At 38.0% G+C, this 18,038-nt stretch overlaps 1 protein-coding gene across 1 annotated transcript in view; it reads left to right on the top strand.

The window, feature by feature from the left end:
* CDR2 (cerebellar degeneration related protein 2) overlaps positions 1-18,038 on the top strand; it is a 34,115-nt gene that overhangs the window by 629 nt on the left and 15,448 nt on the right. Inside the window, exon 2 of the mRNA XM_069084932.1 lies at positions 14,208-14,320. Within this exon, the coding sequence (XP_068941033.1) occupies positions 14,208-14,320 (113 nt within the window). The remainder of the gene's footprint in view (positions 1-14,207; positions 14,321-18,038) is intronic.

The raw sequence follows: 18,038 nt of genomic DNA on the forward strand, positions 1-18,038 counted from the left end.
GAAGGGAGGTAATGGCACTGGAGAAGAAAGGAGGTGGTGGGACCAAAAGAAGAAGGGAGGGAGCTGGTGGGACCAAAGGAAGGAGGGAGGTGGTGGGACTAGGGAAGAAAGGAGGTAATGGCACTGGAGAAGAAAGCAGGTGGTGGGAGTGTTGGAGAAGAAAAGGGGTGCTAGGGCGGGAGAAGCGCATCTCTGAGCAGGTGTCCTGCCTGGCTTCTGGTCGGCCAGTGTGCCAGCCCCTCCCCTTCTCTGCGGTATAGCCTAGATCTGTGGCTTGCAGGCTGGGATGCTGCTGCTCCGGCTTCTCGATTGTGCACTGCCCTCTTCGGTATCTGGCTGAGTCCGGGTGTGTGACAAGCCGAACCGGGGTGGGGTGATCGGAGTGCACGAGGGAGGTTTCGGAGACTTATCTGTCCCGAGTCACCCAGTCGCTGCTTCTTCAGAAGCGATAAACCATTAAACGCGGTTTACGCATAATTTGCCTTTGCGGAATTGCGATGTCTAAGTACTTGTCCTCCAAAAGCTCCTTTGCACCCCGGCAAGAGGGCTTTTCCGAGGCGGATTTCTCTATTGGCAGTTCTGCTTCAGTTCATCCTCAAAATAAATACTTTCTGATCTGCCTACGAATCCTGTCCCGTTGCTCATTTTTAGCATATTGAACAAATGCCGGGAATTCTTGCGTGCTTGAACTATATTATAGTCTTTCGACATTTTAAGTAAGTCTTTGTTTAAACTATGAACAATTCCCACGTTTAGTTTAATGGTAAGCAGGTATCTTGCTTTTATTTGTAGAAATGAGCACAAAACTTAATGATAGTTTGAAACCAACACAGACTTTCCCACACCCATATAAACAGTCTACAAAGATCTAAGCCACATATACTGTCTTTATAGTTAGTAATTTTTATGGAATAAAATATACAGTGGCAGTGTGGCATAGTGAGTGCATAGAAAACAACTAGCCTCAGAGTCATGAAGGACCTGGGTTTAGACCCTGGTTAGAAATATACTGTTTTTTAGACCCTAAGCAAGTCATTTAACCTCTCAATGTCCCAGGTAACTCCAAGACTAGGTTGTAGAGCAGGTGCTTATTCTTTATAATAGAGGGAGTTACTTATATCAGTGAAATCATAGGCCTGATTTTTTTTTTAAAGTATAGATCATTTTTAACATTACTATGAGTAGGCACATTTTACAGCTTAAAGGACTGAGAGTTAATTTGCCCTTTAAATTCCAAATGAGATTAATGAAAGGCATTAGAACACTAAATTTCCTCTTCAAGGAACATGTGCTTAATGACTTGTAACCTTTCTGGAGTTAGAGAAAACAATATACTTCTGTTCTTTAGAATAGTTTTTTCCAAACTAATTTGCCTTGAAAAATCATATAACCAAAGTAGTCAAGCCTTATATTGCCTGTGTAATCCAGACTAGTTGACTATTGTAAAATAGTATTTTCTGTAGTTACCTAGCTTTACTGACTGTTTTAATACAGCACTGAGTTGATATTGTAGGTTTCCCTGTATGTATTAGGTCATTTATTACTCAGATATGTTCTTTAGAATTAATGAAGTATCAGCATATAATGGAGGTAGGAGAGTAATCTGAAAAGAAAGTTGAATTTAGAGTCAAAGGGCCGGGTCTCTAATTTGTGCTACACATACTGCCTTTGTAAACTTAGGCAAATCACTTAACCTCTCTGGGCCTCAGTTTCTGCATCTTTAAAATGCCTCCTTTCAGCTGAAAATATATGGTATGCCAAGGGAAAAAATTTAGGGCTAAATATTTCAAAGTACAATGAAAGGAGCTGTGTACATGACTTCAAAGATAAACCTTTTTCTCCCTTCTGGTTTTCACAAGTATAAATCCAAGCTTGCAATTGTGTATTGTACTAGGATTGTTGTTTGAGTCCTTTTCTACAACGTGGATAAGTCTGCCTTTGCCCTTTGTAACTATAAGAATTTGTTGAGGAGAACTGCTGTTAATATTTCACCTGCTCTGAAATGAAAGCAAATGTTGGAGTTATATGAAGAATTCTTTTTCACTTTTTGACTTTAAATTTTAATGTGGTGTTATCATCAAGAATCTTTGAGTTGGAAGGGACCTTAAATGTCACCTGGTCTCACGCTCTTGCTCCTACCTCAAGGTATATTGTATACTTTTCAGAGTGCTTTCATACCTATTATCTCCTTTGATTCCCACTATAACCCCACAAAGAAGGTAATAAAAGCATAAACACCTCACAAGTGGGAGATGTGATGTCTTTTCAAGTGTATAACCTGCCAAAGTGCTTTGTAAAAAAACTGAAAATCAAAGTGTTTTGGATCCAAAAATTTGTCAAAGTACTTCTCTGGTGACTTTTAATCTGCCTTCATGTAATGGTTAGGAAGTCGGGAGGTAGTTTTCTCATTCTGTAATTGAAACATCTTGCTGTCCTGTTGGCTCAGTGATTTCACTCATGTTCTTAGTATGACCGGACTTCATGCATTTACTTTTGTTGTTGTGCCCTTCTCCATTTTCTCAGTAAGGAGGGTTTGGAAATAGCAAAACAAGTGACTTTTAAACAATCTGACACCTCCAGCTCCCTCTCCCCACCTAGTTTTTAAATTTAGTCTTTAATCAGTCTGGAAGACAACTGTTTTAGAGAAAACCTCAGGGAAGTACTTCAAACTGCAAAAGCATCTCTCTCTAGCAATCTTTGAGATTTTTAGCCAGGTTAAACATTTTGCCAAAGATTTGTTGTACTTTTTTGAAATTAAAAATAATGAAGAACCCATCTTTAAAATGGAGACATTCATCTGCCACCTTATCTCTCATTAGAATCATAATAATGGTCAAAGTGGATCTTTTATCAAAGGCTATCTGCAAGTACAGGAAGGAGAAATTCTCCACTTTTATAAAATACTTTAATGCAGAGAGACTGTCTTTTGTCAGAAGGGTTAGTGTGGTAAAAATACTGACGGTGATCTATGTGAGTAAGCTTTTCTGGGACAGGAGCCTTCTGTACAGAGTAATGATGGCTTACCCTTTGAAATGTGCCCCAGAGAACAAGGTGAAGAGGCTTTAGAGCTCTAGTTTTCTTTTAGGGCAGCTGCTATTACATCTACTACCTTTGTGAGCCAGGCAAAAGCCCAGAATAAGGATTCAAGTTTCTACTGTATGCGTCAAAAAACTAAAGCTTGTCTTTTGTAAGAATACCAGGCATGTGCCATTGCTTTATAAAACTTCAGTATCTTCTGAAGTTGATTACATCTGCCTTATGTTAACTTCTTGGCTGAATCACTGTGTTTCTTGGGTCATTAAAACAGATACCAACATTTTACTTAATGTTTATGCTAGGGATTTTTGCTTTCCCAAAAGCTTAGCAACAGGCATTAACATGAAAGCGTTAGTCAGTGACGCATATTACTTCACTATTTTATAATGGCAAAAGCTTTTAGTTCTCTTGCTAATGCAGAGTTGTTGCTTCAGACTACCCAGCTGACATGTAACTTTTATTTAAGAGAAATATGTGCTTTAAAGACATAAAATTTTTCATCATGATCTTCAGTTTTGACATTCTCTCCCATTGCTGCATGTATACCCATTAACTAAAGATACCCTAAATAGTTTTCTGGGTAGGAAGAATTGTATTGTATTGATGTTAGAGCACCTGCATAGCTTCCTGTTATTCACAGTTAAAATATACTTTAACTTGTTGAATTCTAAAATAAATTCCAAGCCTTAGTCACTGAATGGGTGTTGCCTCAATCAAACTGAGGCCTGGGAAAGACCTTAACTTAAAAAAAGGCCATGGTTTCCCACTGCATCCAGAGCCATCTTCACTTGTCCTGATCTATATCTTTCCACTGAACCCAGATGGATCCAGAGGAGAGAGTGAGGCTGGTGACTTTGCACAGCTCTCCCTCGATTAGATCCAATTCACTTGCAAGTCATGGCATCACCTTCCTGATGTTGTGTTCCTCCTTGAGAATGAAGGACCAAAAACAGCAACACTTTAAGTTGTTGAATCCTGTAATATATAAAAGCATTACTGTGTTGGATTTCTGATCCTGCAACGAATAGAAAATAATTCAGGGTTTCTTTTAGCAAATTTCTCAGTAAGAGATAGTTTCAGAATCAGAGACTCATAGAGTCTTGGAACTGGAAGGGCCCTTTGAAGTCATCTATATAACCCCTTTATTTTATAGTGAAGTAAACTAAGGACAAGAAAATTTGTCACTTGTCCAAGGCACATAGTGACAAAGTTAGGACCAGAATCCAGGTCATTCGATTCCCCCGGTAGGTGATTTTACCATTAAACAGCTGAGAAAAGAGAACCCCTTAACTAAAGATATCCTAATCATTATTTAATGAGAATGAACAGGATCTTCTATACTTTGTTTCCTTTTCACTTTTGCCGTAATTGAAAGTGCCAAATAAGGTTACTAAAATTTCTCATCTATCCCTACTCTGGAAAGCCTTTTTGGGCTTGTTGCCAGTATTTGTCTACAAGTAGGAGCCAGATGCTACAAAACCGGATAAGAATAGTTTTGCGAAACACACACACACACACACACACACACACACACACCAACAACAGTAACAACCACCACCAAAAAAATTTGTCCTTAAAAATAATAGAAGCACTATTAGTCTCCTCTACAGTGACTTCATGAGTGGTTTGCTGTTTCACAAAGGCCATGCTTTTATGGTTGACACTGGTCTTGCCAAAATTCTATGTTGTCAGATATTCAGGAGCTTCTGTAGCTTAAGGTTACTTAGGCTATCGGGACCTTGTGTAATTAGAAATGTAGTTTATGATAAGAATACACCTTAAATTCTCTTCTGTTTGTTTCTCACTTGAAGAGCTCTGTACTTTGTATTCCTTTGAACAGTAGGAAAATTGGCAAAAGTGGTTAAGATTACACTAAAAATGAAGTTGGTTGTTTAAATAAAGGTATTCCAGACAGCTCTATACAACTGAACAGAAAAGTAAAATAGTCTCTAGCTAGAGGTCCGATTCTGGGAAAGATTTCCCTTCAGATGACTAATTTAGGATATCTTTGTCTTGCCTTTGGCTATTATACTCTGTGACAAATAGGCCAAGGCACAGGAAGAAGTTTAAGTAATATCTAAGCAATGATGTCATGGCAAGCTTTGGCCTCCGTTATGGTACGGTAGAGTCTGTGTGTTTTTCACACACCCTATTTGTATAAACTGTTTTCTGTAGGACTTCAGTCCAAAGACTGAAAAGAATTTAATGAATATTATTGGGTAGTAGCAATTTATTTTTCAGTTGGAAAAAACCAGGATGTAGACTTGCTTGAGCCTGTGACTCACCCACAGAATTGGCAATAACAATCCAAGTTCTTTAATTCCATTTCCATAGTTCTGTGTATTAAACTAAGCTAAAAACAGCAAGCTCTTTCCACCTAGGAAATAAGTATTTTCTCTTGCAAAAACAAGTGGTGTTAAACTGACAACTTGTCTCTTGCAGGAATTTTTATTTTCTGTAAGTGTAAAATGATACTGGTCTGGATGATGAAGGAAGCAGTTATAGGGTTGGTATACAAGTACCATCCTGTAAACTCGGAGAACTGAATTATAATCTCTGTTTTGACCCTGACTCGGTGCAGTTTTTTAGAACAATCTCTTAATATCTTTTGTGCTTCTGTTATGTTCTTTGTAAGAAAAATGTTGTTATATACATACACTGGTGGTATTATAGTGAGTTGAGTCCTGATAATCTCAATTAAACATATGCAGTATTGATATTTATTGTAAATAAATTACTAGAAAATGTATTTTAATACCAGATTTGCTAGTACTGTAAGGATTTTGCTTCTATATTTTTGATCCTGTGCCTATGATTTCTTTGGTGCAGGGAACTCCCAGTGTAGGTATTTCCTCTTTCAAAGTAGATCAATGAACTATTTCATAACTTTGGGCCCCCGGAGCCAATAGAGCTAGTATGTGTATAAACAGAACTTGAACCTAGGTCTTCTGAGTTGAGATTCGCTATCTACTATGTACTGTTTAAAATAATTTAAATAGTTGTAAATACTTTAAAATAGCTTTCTTCATAACAGTAATATGTATGTATACGTATATACACACTTGTATATAATTTAAGCACATTGTGTTGGCATTGGCTTTTGTTCCTCATTACTACTTTTCCAATATTATTGGTTAATTGATATGAAATTTTAATGACAGTAGCAACAACTAAGGACTAAATACTATTTCTCCCTCTTTTTCTCCTTTAAAAACTTGGCTTTTAATCAAATGTGGTAAAATATGATGTTCCATTTGTTCATAATAAATTTACATTTTCCTGCTTCACCATTTATAAATAAATGTGCATTTTCCACTAATAGAAAATGAATATCTTTGTAATTGGCTTAAAGCCCAGGGACCTCTGAGTTCATCCTGGCTTTGTCACTGACTTGCTCTGTGACCTTGGGCAAATATAAATATATATATATATTTCCAAAATTATCTATTTATTTATTTTTGCTTTTTTTTTTTTTTTTGGAGAGGGGAAGGCAGGGCAATTGGGGTTAAGTGACTTACCCAAGGTCACTCGGCTAGTAATTGTTAAATGTCTGAGGGTGAATTTGAACTCAGGTCCTCCTGATTCCAGGGAAGGTGCTTTAACACTGTGCCACTTAGCCACCCCAAAGTTCAATGAACTACCTTGAAAGTAATGAGCTCTTTGTCACTGATGGTCTTTAATCAAACTCTGTATAACTACTCACTACTCAAGTATGTTATAGTGGGACTTTCTTTTGGGTTATGGTTTCAACTAGGTCCCTTCCAACTCTGTTTTTTTTCTTTTTTCTTTTTTTTGAGGGGGGGAAGGCAAGGCAGTTGGGGTTAAGTGACATGCCCAAGGTCACACAGCTAGTTAAGTGTCAAGTGTCTAAGGCCAGATTTGAACTCAGGTTCTCCTGACTCCAGGGTTGGTGCTCTATTCACTGTGCCACCTACCTGCCCCCCTTCATAGCATCCTTGAAAGAGAGAATAAGTATTGTATTATTATGCCCATTTTATAGATGGGGAAGCTACTACATAACTGGCAGGAGTGAGAATGGTACATGAATTCAGGTCTTTTAATGATTCCCAAATTCAGCCCTGAAAAGAGTAAAGTTATAATCTCTGATATCACAGACAGAAGGAGATTTTAGGGTGGGCTAACAGATGTTCCCTCTTTACAATTATAAGGCATGGAAATTTCTAGACTAGGTTAGGAGCTGGAAGTGGGGATGGGTCCAGACCAGAGGCACCTGCAATGTGAGATTCTTTTTACTTGGTTTGGGGTTTTTGTTTGTTTTGCTTTTTACTAACACAATCGTTAATTTTTCTACTCATTTACAGTACAATCTACTGTAAACTGATTTCACCATATGACATTTTAAAAAGGTTCATGAGACATAATTTCTGGGTAATTTAATCATTTTATTAATAATGCCAGCATTTTAATAAAAGTATGGTCATTTGACCATCTCTCTTTTAGACCAAAGACAATCATTGTGGCAGGCTCAGAGTTTTAATGTCCTTCTAAGAGTAGGTGTTCCACAGGGTGGCAATCAACCCTGATTGGCTAACAGTTAATAAGATGTGTACTTTACAAAAGAAAAGTGGGTTTATAAAGTGGGCTTAGCAAAAGAGAGGGGCTAAAAGTGAAATCATGTCTCCCTTGGACAGAATTATCTCTATACCCAGACTACCCCTAGTTTTGGGCAATTTAGACAAAAAGGTGTGTCTCCCCCCCCCCAAGCTTAATTGAATGGAATTCACCTTAGACTAGAGATTCCTTGTAAAATTGAGTCGAGTCAGGTAGAGGAGAAGGTTAATTTAACCTTCAGAGACTGGGATCTTGAACTGAGGAGAGAAAAAAGGGGAACCTCTGCATCTCCCCAAATCATTAGTTATTAATAATCATTTCTCTCATTCCCCTATTTGATGATTCTGTTGAGAGGTGCAGCCTCCTCAATGCATCACTAACTGGTATGACAAACACTTCATCAATGTTTCTAACAATGTGACTTGTGAGGGGAGACAATGTGAGGGGAAAAGGGAAAGATGAACAGGTGCTTTGGCAAAATCAGAGGGGACATTTTGATAACATTTTGACAAAGTGAAAGGGGGCAATCCCCTTTCATAAGTAGATCTTACAGATAAAAGGTGAAAAGGGAAAAGGTTAACAGACAGTAAAATAAAAGCCTCATCCCTCTGGTTCCTCGGAAAGCTCTGCTATAGCTGTCTGGTTTGGGTGTGTGGTCTCAGAGCAGTTCTTCTCTGGTCCAAGTCACTTGTAGAGATGTCCTTCTCTGCCTACAAAATTGGTCTTAACACAATTTTAAATTTGCTTTGCCAATGCCCAGATCAAATAATGAAAGTTAGCTCAAACCTTATGTTCCTATTATTAGAAAATCAAATTAGGAAACTTTTAGACCTGGGAATTTACAATTTTAGGTTGGCCAGTTGTCATGTTGATATATAAAGGAAACTCAGACACAAACAGAAAATTAGAACCTACTTTTTATACCTGACATTACTCATTTCCACATTAGAAGCATGAGATTCCTCTAAGTAATTAATAGCAGAAACTTTTTATAAGAAGATGGATTCCAGAGAGGGTGGAGTCAGGATGGTGGGGTAGATAGAGGACTTCCTCGGGGCTCCGGCTTCCACCTCCCCCAATTCATGTAAAAAGGGGATTCTGAACAAACTTTGGAGCTATAGAACCCATAAAATGACAGAGAAAAGCTAACCTCCCACTGAGGACAGCCCAAGCGGCCAGCACAGTGCTGAGCCCAGCTCCACCCCAAAGTTTTAGCCCCAGGGTGGGCCTGACCAGCAGCTGTGGCAGTCCAGAATTATCAACACATAAATGCTAAGGACACAGTGAGAGGTCAGTGCAGTGGGGAATTTGAGACCCAGTAGCTGGGAGTTTGTGGGCTTTTGCCCCTGGGGCGAGAAGCTGCTGAGGAGCCGCAGTGCGCGCTTCAGCTCCTGGCCTGCAGAGTGTAGGGGGACCAAGCGACCAGTCTGAGGGGTAATCGCTCTTGCTTTAACCTGCTTGGATCTGTATTGCAGTCTAGGGTGGAGGTACTGGGGTGTGTGACCAGCTTGCCAGAGCATGTGCAGGTTTCAGAGAGGGCACCCAACTGATACCTTCGGCAGCTGAGAAAACCCCAGCATTTGGAACAAAGCTCCCCTGTCTGGTGGCAGAGTCCTACTGTGGTAAAAAGCCCAAAAGTCAAGTAATTGAGTGGCAACATGACCAGGCAAAGGAAGCAAATCAAACAGAAAAATCCAATGTTAGACTCCTATTTTGGGGACAAAAAGGATCAAAGCATGGAACAGGAGGAAGACAGTGAAGTCAGAACTCCTGCACCAAAAGCTTCAAAGGAAAGTATGAACTGGTTACAGGACATAGAGGACCTGAAGAAGCAGATAAGAGAAGTGGAGGAAAAATTGGGAAGAGAAATGAGAACAATGCAAGAAAATTATGAAATGAGAGTCAACAGCCTAACTGAGGAAAATAGCATCTTAAAAAATAGACTAACTCAAATGGCAAAAGAGACTCAAAAAGGCAATGAGGAAAGGAATGCCTTAAAAAGCTGAATTTGCCAGATGGAAAAAGAATCTCAAAAGCTCACTGAGGAGAATCATTCCTTCAGAATTAGATTGGAGCAAATGGAAGCTAGTGACTTTATGAGAAATCAAGGTGCTGTTAAACAGATCCAAACAAATGAAAGAATAGAAGGCAATGTGAAATATCTCATTGGAAAAACCACTGACCTGGAAAATAGATCCAGGAGAGAGAATTTAAAAATTATTGGACTACCTGAAAGCCATGATCAAAGAAAGAAGCTAGAAATCATCCTCCAAGAAATTCTCAAGGAAAACTGCCCTGATGTTTTAGAACCAGAGGGCAAAATAGAGGTTGAAAGAATCCACCAATCACCTCCTGAAAAAGATCCCAAAAAGAAAACTCCTAGGAATATTATGGCCAGGTTCAGAAATTCCCAGATGAAGGAGAGAATATTACAAGCAGCCAGGAAGAAACAATTTGAATATTGTGAAAACACAATCAGGATAATTCAGGATCTGGCAGTTTCTACACCTAGGGATCAAAGGGCTTGGAATATGATATGCCAGAGGTCAAAGGAACTGGGATTAAAACCAAGAATCACCTACACAGCAAAACTGAGTATCATGTTTCAGGGGAAAAATATGGTCATTCAGTAGAAGACAGGACTTTCAGGCATTCTTGATGAAAAAACCAGAGTTGAATAGAAAACTTGACATTCAGATACAAAAAGCAAGAGAAGCTAAACAGGGAAAAGAAATCATAAGGAACTTATTAAAGTTAAACTATTAACATTGATACATGGAAAAATGATAATTGTAACTGATGAAAATTTTCTCAGCATGAAAATAGTTGAAGGGAATAGAAATATATGTATATATATATATATGTCCATATCAGAGGGTATACAGGCATATGAATACATGTGTGAATGCGTGTATATATGTTTACATAGAGGGCACAGGACCAATTTAATAGGAAGGGATGATACTTAAAAGGTGAAATTAAGAGGTGAGAGAGGAATATAGTGAGGGGAAATGGGGAGAGACAGAATGGGGTAAGCTATCTCATATAGAAGAGGCAAGGGAAAGTGGTTACAATGTAGGGGAAGAATAGGAAGGCAAAAGGGAATGGATCAACCTTATTCTCATTGAATTTGGCTTGGGGAGGGAATGACATACACACTAAATAGGGTATCTTGCCCTACAGGAAAGTAGGGGGGAAGGGGATGAGAGGGGGAATGATGGAAGGGAGGGCAGGCGGGGGGGGGGGGAGGGAAGTTGGAAGCACCCACTTTTGAAAAGGGATGGGATCAAAGTAGAGAATAGAACAAGTGGGAGGTGGGATAGGAGGGAGGGAAATATTGTCATTCTTTTACAATATATCTACTATGGTAATGTTTTACATAGCTACTCATGTACAACCTATACTGAATTGCTTATCTTCCCAGTAAGGGTGGGTGACAAGGGAGGAAGGGAATAAATCTGGAATTCAAAGTTTTAAAATCAAATGTTTAAATATATATATATATATATATATATATATATTATTAAGAAAAAAGATGGATTCCAATCTAAAAATCAATTCATTTAAAAGTTGCCAGATTGACTTCAGTTTTAACAAAAGGTTCTAGGATTGTGTATATCAGTTTCAGAAAAAGTGTACATCACATAAGTTGCCTTAAATTACTCTCCTTTATGGAAATTGATTACACCAAAATTCTTTCCTTCAAACAATACTGAAGATGTTTCTGTTCCAGTCAATAATTAATAGAATACACTTGGTCCCATAAAATGCTGAATCAATACCCAACCATCTTTACATATTTTGAAACATTTAGGGTCCTTATTTTATACACAAATATATATAGCTAGTAACATTCAGATGACAAGGCCAAATATTCATCTACTTTAGTTGTTTTGAATAGGCTAAATAGATCAAATCTTATGCCTGCATCTTAATATAGTAGCTTAGATGTGCTTCGGTATTAGCCTATAATACTGTGTTCATACTGATCACATGACATGATTATAGACATTTGCCATAAAAGAAAAATAGGGATATAAGGGAAAATGTTCCCTTACCTTGATGTCAGTTCCAGGCAGAAGTTATATAGATAGGCAGATGCATTGAGCCAGGATTAAAGTCAAGTGGGATATTTTCCATTCAAGAGGAGCTGTTATACTGAGGAAATTGAGTCAGGATAATCCTTGGTCCATACCAAGAGTCATTCCCTCAGCCTTCCCCACGAGAAATCCACCTGCAGTTCATAGATGTAAAACCCATAGGGTTGCTGGCATCATTGATTCATTGGCTCAGGAGCATGAAGCTTCATGGTCATGAAACTTCCTTCATGGTCATACTTGGAGTCAAACTAAAAATAGTATCAGTTACAATTCTAGAAAATCTTAAATAGGCAGTTCCAATAATCAGAGCTTCAGATGGATTCAGTTCCCAGAGGATCACATATCCTAAGTAACAAGTATTGACTATAATCTCACATTGGTGAAGTAAGACTAATTCATCACAGAAAACACAGAAAATACACACCTTATCCTGAGATAGCTAGTACTCATGGTAAGTACATGCTTTTTCATCCCTAAGTTCAGCATTACACAAATGATTTTGCTTGAAGATGCTTAATAACAAACAACATAAGACTTGGGATGGCATGTGTAAATATAATAATCCCAAATTGTTTTCAGAGAACAGCTTATGTGAAACATTGTCTATAGTAAAACATGTTCAGTTATTAACCACTTTCAAATGGACATAAACATAGACCACTGCTTTCAGAATCCTTTTAAACTATGGGAACATCTTTAAGGTGACTCTTTAAGTAGTTTGCATGTATTACTACATATGTTCTAATCCCAGATTAAATAATAAACATAAGTAAAATCAGATTTCCCATTAAGGTGACACAAGATAGCTCCTAAGTTACTACTCTACTGAAATCCTGTTCCTTAAAGCATAAACAAAAGAGGTTCTTGACTTTAACCTCACAACTTAATATAGATTCAAATGTTTGTTTCACAAGCTTCTCTACCTTTGTCTGATTATGCCCATATCATTCTGAAAGAATGAGATACTTCAGAAAATTGAATCTTATACATATGACAGGTTCAAGCACTAATTTAACCCTTGCTTAGGCCATGGACAACAAATTCAGATCTAAATAGCAAGATCTTTCCAACTTGCAGCTTATTACAGTAATTCAGATGATTTAGTATTAATCTAATAACTAATAGATTCAGTATTGCAATAATAAACTTCCACTATTTGTCTACACTGGTAATAGAAATTTGCTATGAGAGTTTTAAGTAGGGGCATGATTATAACAGCACCAAATCTGGTCCTTAAGGCCCATATCACTATAAGCAGTGTAGTATATGGAACCAGGCAGACAGATTTCTTTGCATGGGAAAATGAATTAAGAAGAGTCTATCCTTAGCTTTTCCTACATACCTTATTCCCAGGGACAGATATGGGCAGGTATTTACTAGCTTGCTTCTCAGATGTTGCTTCCATTGAGCTGTTTGTTTTGTGGTTTGTTGGTTTTTTTTAAGCACCCATTTAAGGACCATCCAAGGACACAAGAAACCTAAGAATGAAACTCCAAAAAAGAATATTCAGAGTCTCAAAAAAGCTTTCTCCTCAAACAGTAAAGTCTCAGCAATCACAGTAGGTTTATACGAAATTGTTATCAGTATCATCATATTATTACAGTAAATTGGCTTACAAATAAAATTTAGTAGGCCTTCTAAAAAATCATGCAAAAATTCTTAATTAAACATGTACACAACAGATTTTTACTTAAGCATTTCTTCCTAAAAGTATTTCTCTTTCTTAAAAACAACTTAAAATTTATGTTAAAAAGATAATCACTAAACTTTTGTGAAGTAAATTGGTTGGAAACCTCTAAACTGAAGGATATCTATTCAACCTTAAAGGAAAAAAAAAATCTTTAAAATTGGAATTTATCAAAACTAAGTTGGTGTAAAATGTCTTTTAATATCATAAATAAATCCCCAAAGTGTCACAAAAACAAAATAAATTCCTAATCATCACAAAATTCCTAGTTACTACTCCTCTCTCATTAAAAGGTTTTTACCATGTGGAGGATTCAGTTTTTCTAAGCCCCCCCCCAAAAAAGCCCCCAAACAAACCTGGTTTAATTAGCCTTATCACAATAACAAAGTTTACTAGGCCTTTAAAATTTTACTCAATATCCTTTTCTTCCCTTTGTCTTAATATATATTACTAGAAATCAAGAAAATAATTTTATTCTGGAATCCTAAATAGATAGTGAATATGTAATAGTTCACTTCAGCCCCTAGAAAAACACTGGCCAATAGCTATAAGCCTCCAGATTAACATAGAAATGTGACACAACATAAAGAACTGTGAAATCAAGGAATCGTGGAATTGAATCCTGTAAACTAAAAGGAAACAAACAAATTAATTTAAAAAAAAAAAAAGAGATAAGGACCTCAGTCCCAGGGTTGTTGTGGGGATTAAATGAGATAATATTTATAAAGCCTTTTGTAAACTGTAAAGCATGACATAAATGCTTTGTTATTGTTACGAGTATGACATACTTCTTATATGTATATTTTGGTTAGATCTGCAACTTGCTGCTGAACTTGGGAAGACGTTGTTGGATCGGAACACAGAGCTCGAAGAGTCTCTTCAGCACATGTACACAACTAACCAGGAGCAGTTACAGGAAATTGAGGTAACCTCAGTTACATTCCTGAAGTATTGTTCTAGGCTTTCAGTGTAGCATGTTTCTTTGTGTTTAGTTTGTATGTCCATCAAAGGAACACTGAAGCAGACTGCTGCAATGAAAGTCAATATTTGAATTCCAATGTAACCCTTAACAGTATTGAGAAAACTTGATTGAATAGCAGGGTTGCTCAGATAATACCCCCTTCTTTGCCTTAGGTGTGGAAAACCAAGGACTATTGAATCTTGTAGGCTTCTTTTTTGGAAAAAGTACCATGAATAATAGAATTTTAGAACTACTTGGAACCTTAGAAATCCTGTATCCAGTCCCCCAAGCTTCATAGATGATAAAATGAGGCCTAGAAAAATGAAGTGACTTGGCTATGTCCAAGGAATTAGTCTGAGAGCCAGGGTTAGAATGAATCCCAGGGCTCCTTTTCAGAGTATTGTCTGTTATGCCGTGTTGATGCATTGATGACACTTTCAGGGCTGTGGATAAGATTTCAGAGAATTATAGGATGTTAGAGCTGTAAGAGAAGGTCTTAGAAAGCCCCTAGTCCAGCTCTCATTTTGGAGAGGCAGTGTGGAGGAAAACCCAGGACTTGGAACCAAGAGACCTCAATTCAGTCCCAGATCCTTTGGTCAAGTCACTTAACCTACCTGGGCCTCAGTTTCCTGATTAGTAAAATTGGTAAAATTAGTAAAATTTATATCACCTCAAAGTTGTGAGGAAAGTGCTTTGTAAACCATTAAGTGCTGTATGAGAGTGCGCTCTTTATGTGAAGGCCAGTTAGTTGAGCTTTGTCAGAGCTGGAACTAGAACAGTCCTCTGATACTCAACCAGCTCTTTCCTTTCTTCGCTGCTGTCTCCCTCTAAAATTAGCTAAGTTTAAATTGCATATGGAAGTATTTAAGCACAAAAAATACTGTGTTTCTGCTTTTCGTTTTTTTAGTTTCTTAAATTTTGAAGATAATGTATTCTGAAGGTGAAGGACCATGGTGTCTAAATTCTAAGTAGCTCAGTTTATTAGGCTTTCTCATGAGTTGTACCTTGCAGAGGATTAATAGTAAAACATTTTTCTCTTACTTTTGTGGTCTTAATCTATTTACATTTACACATATTTTTTATTTAATGATTGTACCATGAAATAGAAAATAATCTAAGAGAGATGCTTAACTTTAGATTCTTTAGTAAGGAAAAGCATTTATTAAGTGCTTACTCTGTGCTGGGCACTGGTGATATAAATTAAAAAACAAAAACAACCCTTGCTTTCAAAGAATTTGCACTCAAATGGGAAAACAATGCATAAATGGGTGAGCCAGGGAGGGCCACTTCGGCCTGGTTGGTGAGTCCATACACAAGCAGAATTGATTTGATGATAAGATATACTGCCATCTAAGTAGCATAGGTAATTGAAGACCTTTTTTATGGTCCTATAATTATTATATTATTAACTGTTTTATTAGCAAACTTAATTTTTTCTAGAAACACCACAATCAGTAATATCATTGCAAGTTAAACCTCCAAAGATTTTTGACAATATAGAACCCAGGGCTTTTGTGCCTGTGTAGAAAAGTTTCAAATTGGCCATGCTCATGGAGCCTGTGTTACCTGAGTCAACATTTTTTTGAGGACCACCTCTCTATATCCAGTACTAGGGTTATAAAGATAGGAAGTAAGAATCAGGTGTCAGATCGAAAAAGGACTTGAAGTCATGTAGCCCAATACCCTTAGCTTACAAATGCAGAAGGTGTGGTGAAATTACTTTCTTAGGCTAATCAATAGCAGATATGACTTTGAACCCACCTTTTTGACTGTCTTCTACTATTCTGTAATCTGGAGGGAGCCAAACACAAGAAGCTTATGAATGTATTACTCAGATGATTCCACCCTGGGGCAAAGCACCAGGTCAGGTGGACCTGACTGGAGTCAGGAGAACCTGAGTTCAGTTCCAGCCTCAGCCACTTCTCAGCTCACACTTTCTTACTGTGTGACCCTGGGCAAGTCATTCAATCCCAATTCCCTCGTAAAGAAGAAAGAAAAAAGAAATTACTTCACCCAAAAGACCAAAAGCAAAAAAATTTTGTTTACTTAAGGCACTTATTCATTCTACCACATTTATGGTGTATGCAGTAGACCTTCCCCTTAACCTCATTTTCACAAAACTTTATGTGACTTGCCCAAAACGTATTTCTAAAACTTTTGAGGAAGTGTCTTGAAATTAGGCCAAGTACAACTTTAATGTGTCAAGACAAAGATTGTAGAATGTGCTGTTCCCTTAGTTGAAGTTAATGAGGCTCACAGTTTGCCAAGATACCTACAAGTGCTTACCCAAGCTTTTAAAAGTTAAAGGCCTGCCAGATGTCCCATTGACCAAATAGAGTGACTTTCTAGCTTGATTAATAACCTAGATGGATACACTATTTGATTGTCTTCTATGGTTCATACCATGTATGGATAACAAAGGGGAAAGAGGATTTTGTTTGTATTGCAGAGTCCCAAGGTGATATAAAATACTTTAATAATTACATATTTCAGATTCATCTAATTATTAAATGCCAGCTGTCCTCAGTGCATAGTGTTGGCTCCTTAGAGGGAGTCAAAGTTTAACTAAGACAGCCCTTGGTCTGGAGATTACAGTGAAGTTTGTCACCTTGTCTTATTAGGTCCTTCCACGTTTGTGAGTAACAGTAAGATGCAGGATGACACGTGGAAAGTACATTGGAGAGAGACAAAACAAAGTGCTGCTTAAACTCCACAGGGTAAAAGTTGGAGCTGATCAGGAGGTCATGGAGAAGGTGCATTTGAGTTGGGTTTAAAAGATGGGAAGGAAATCTGCAGACCAGAGGTGGGGCAGAGGACATTCCCAGAATGGGAAATCGTAAGACATGTGCAGGGGCAGGTCAGTACAGTTTGGCTGTAGTTTAGTGTGCACTGAGGGGGTGGAATGAAATAAAAGAGGAAAAATGGAGGCGCACTGCAGGGTGAAGGGTCTTGACAAATAGGTGAGACCTTGGCAGGATCTAAAAGAGCATCTGAGAGGTTTTGAGTAAGGAGCGATCAGATGTGGCAGGGGTGGTTCAGGGGATGAAATGGAAGAGAGTGGAGTGGGGAGCATTCATGACAAGGCCCTTTTTCAGTAGTGGCACAAGCCTGTGGCAGTGAAGGATGTTGTCAGTTGGTGTCAGTGAGAATAAGAGGCTGGGGTCGAATGGTGATGTGTTTTATGGAGATAAAAGAGGAGAGTCCATTGGATCACCAAGGTCTTGAACACAAGACTGGATAAATATGGACAGAAATAGGGAAGTCAGAAAGAGGAAAGGTTTAGGAGGAAAGATAAAGTTGAAGTGGGTTTGGGATGTGTTGACTTAGATGTGCTGGTAGAAAGTACATCCAGGTGACACTATTCTATCAGCAGTTGGAGATTAGGGTCTGGAGTGAGAAGAGAATCAGGGTTTGAGTGATAATAGATTTAAGAGTCAATGTCCAGAGGTGTTCTGTGGCTTGTATGTTTCAATTCAGTGGCAAATGTTATAAAATTTAAACCATTGTGAAAGAAAGTGGAAATCAGTCTTTAAAGAATGTTGATATTGGGGCAGCTTAGGTGGCACAATGAGTAAAGAGCCGGCCCCAGGGTCAGGAGGACCCGAGTTCGGTTCTGGCCTCAGACACTTCACACACACACACACACACACACACACACACACACACACACACACACACATTT

Source organism: Petaurus breviceps, unplaced genomic scaffold (assembly GCF_028583685.1).
Source record: "Petaurus breviceps papuanus isolate PSGF00001 unplaced genomic scaffold, PetGlider_PUasm1.0 175, whole genome shotgun sequence".
NCBI lineage: Eukaryota > Metazoa > Chordata > Mammalia > Diprotodontia > Petauridae > Petaurus > Petaurus breviceps.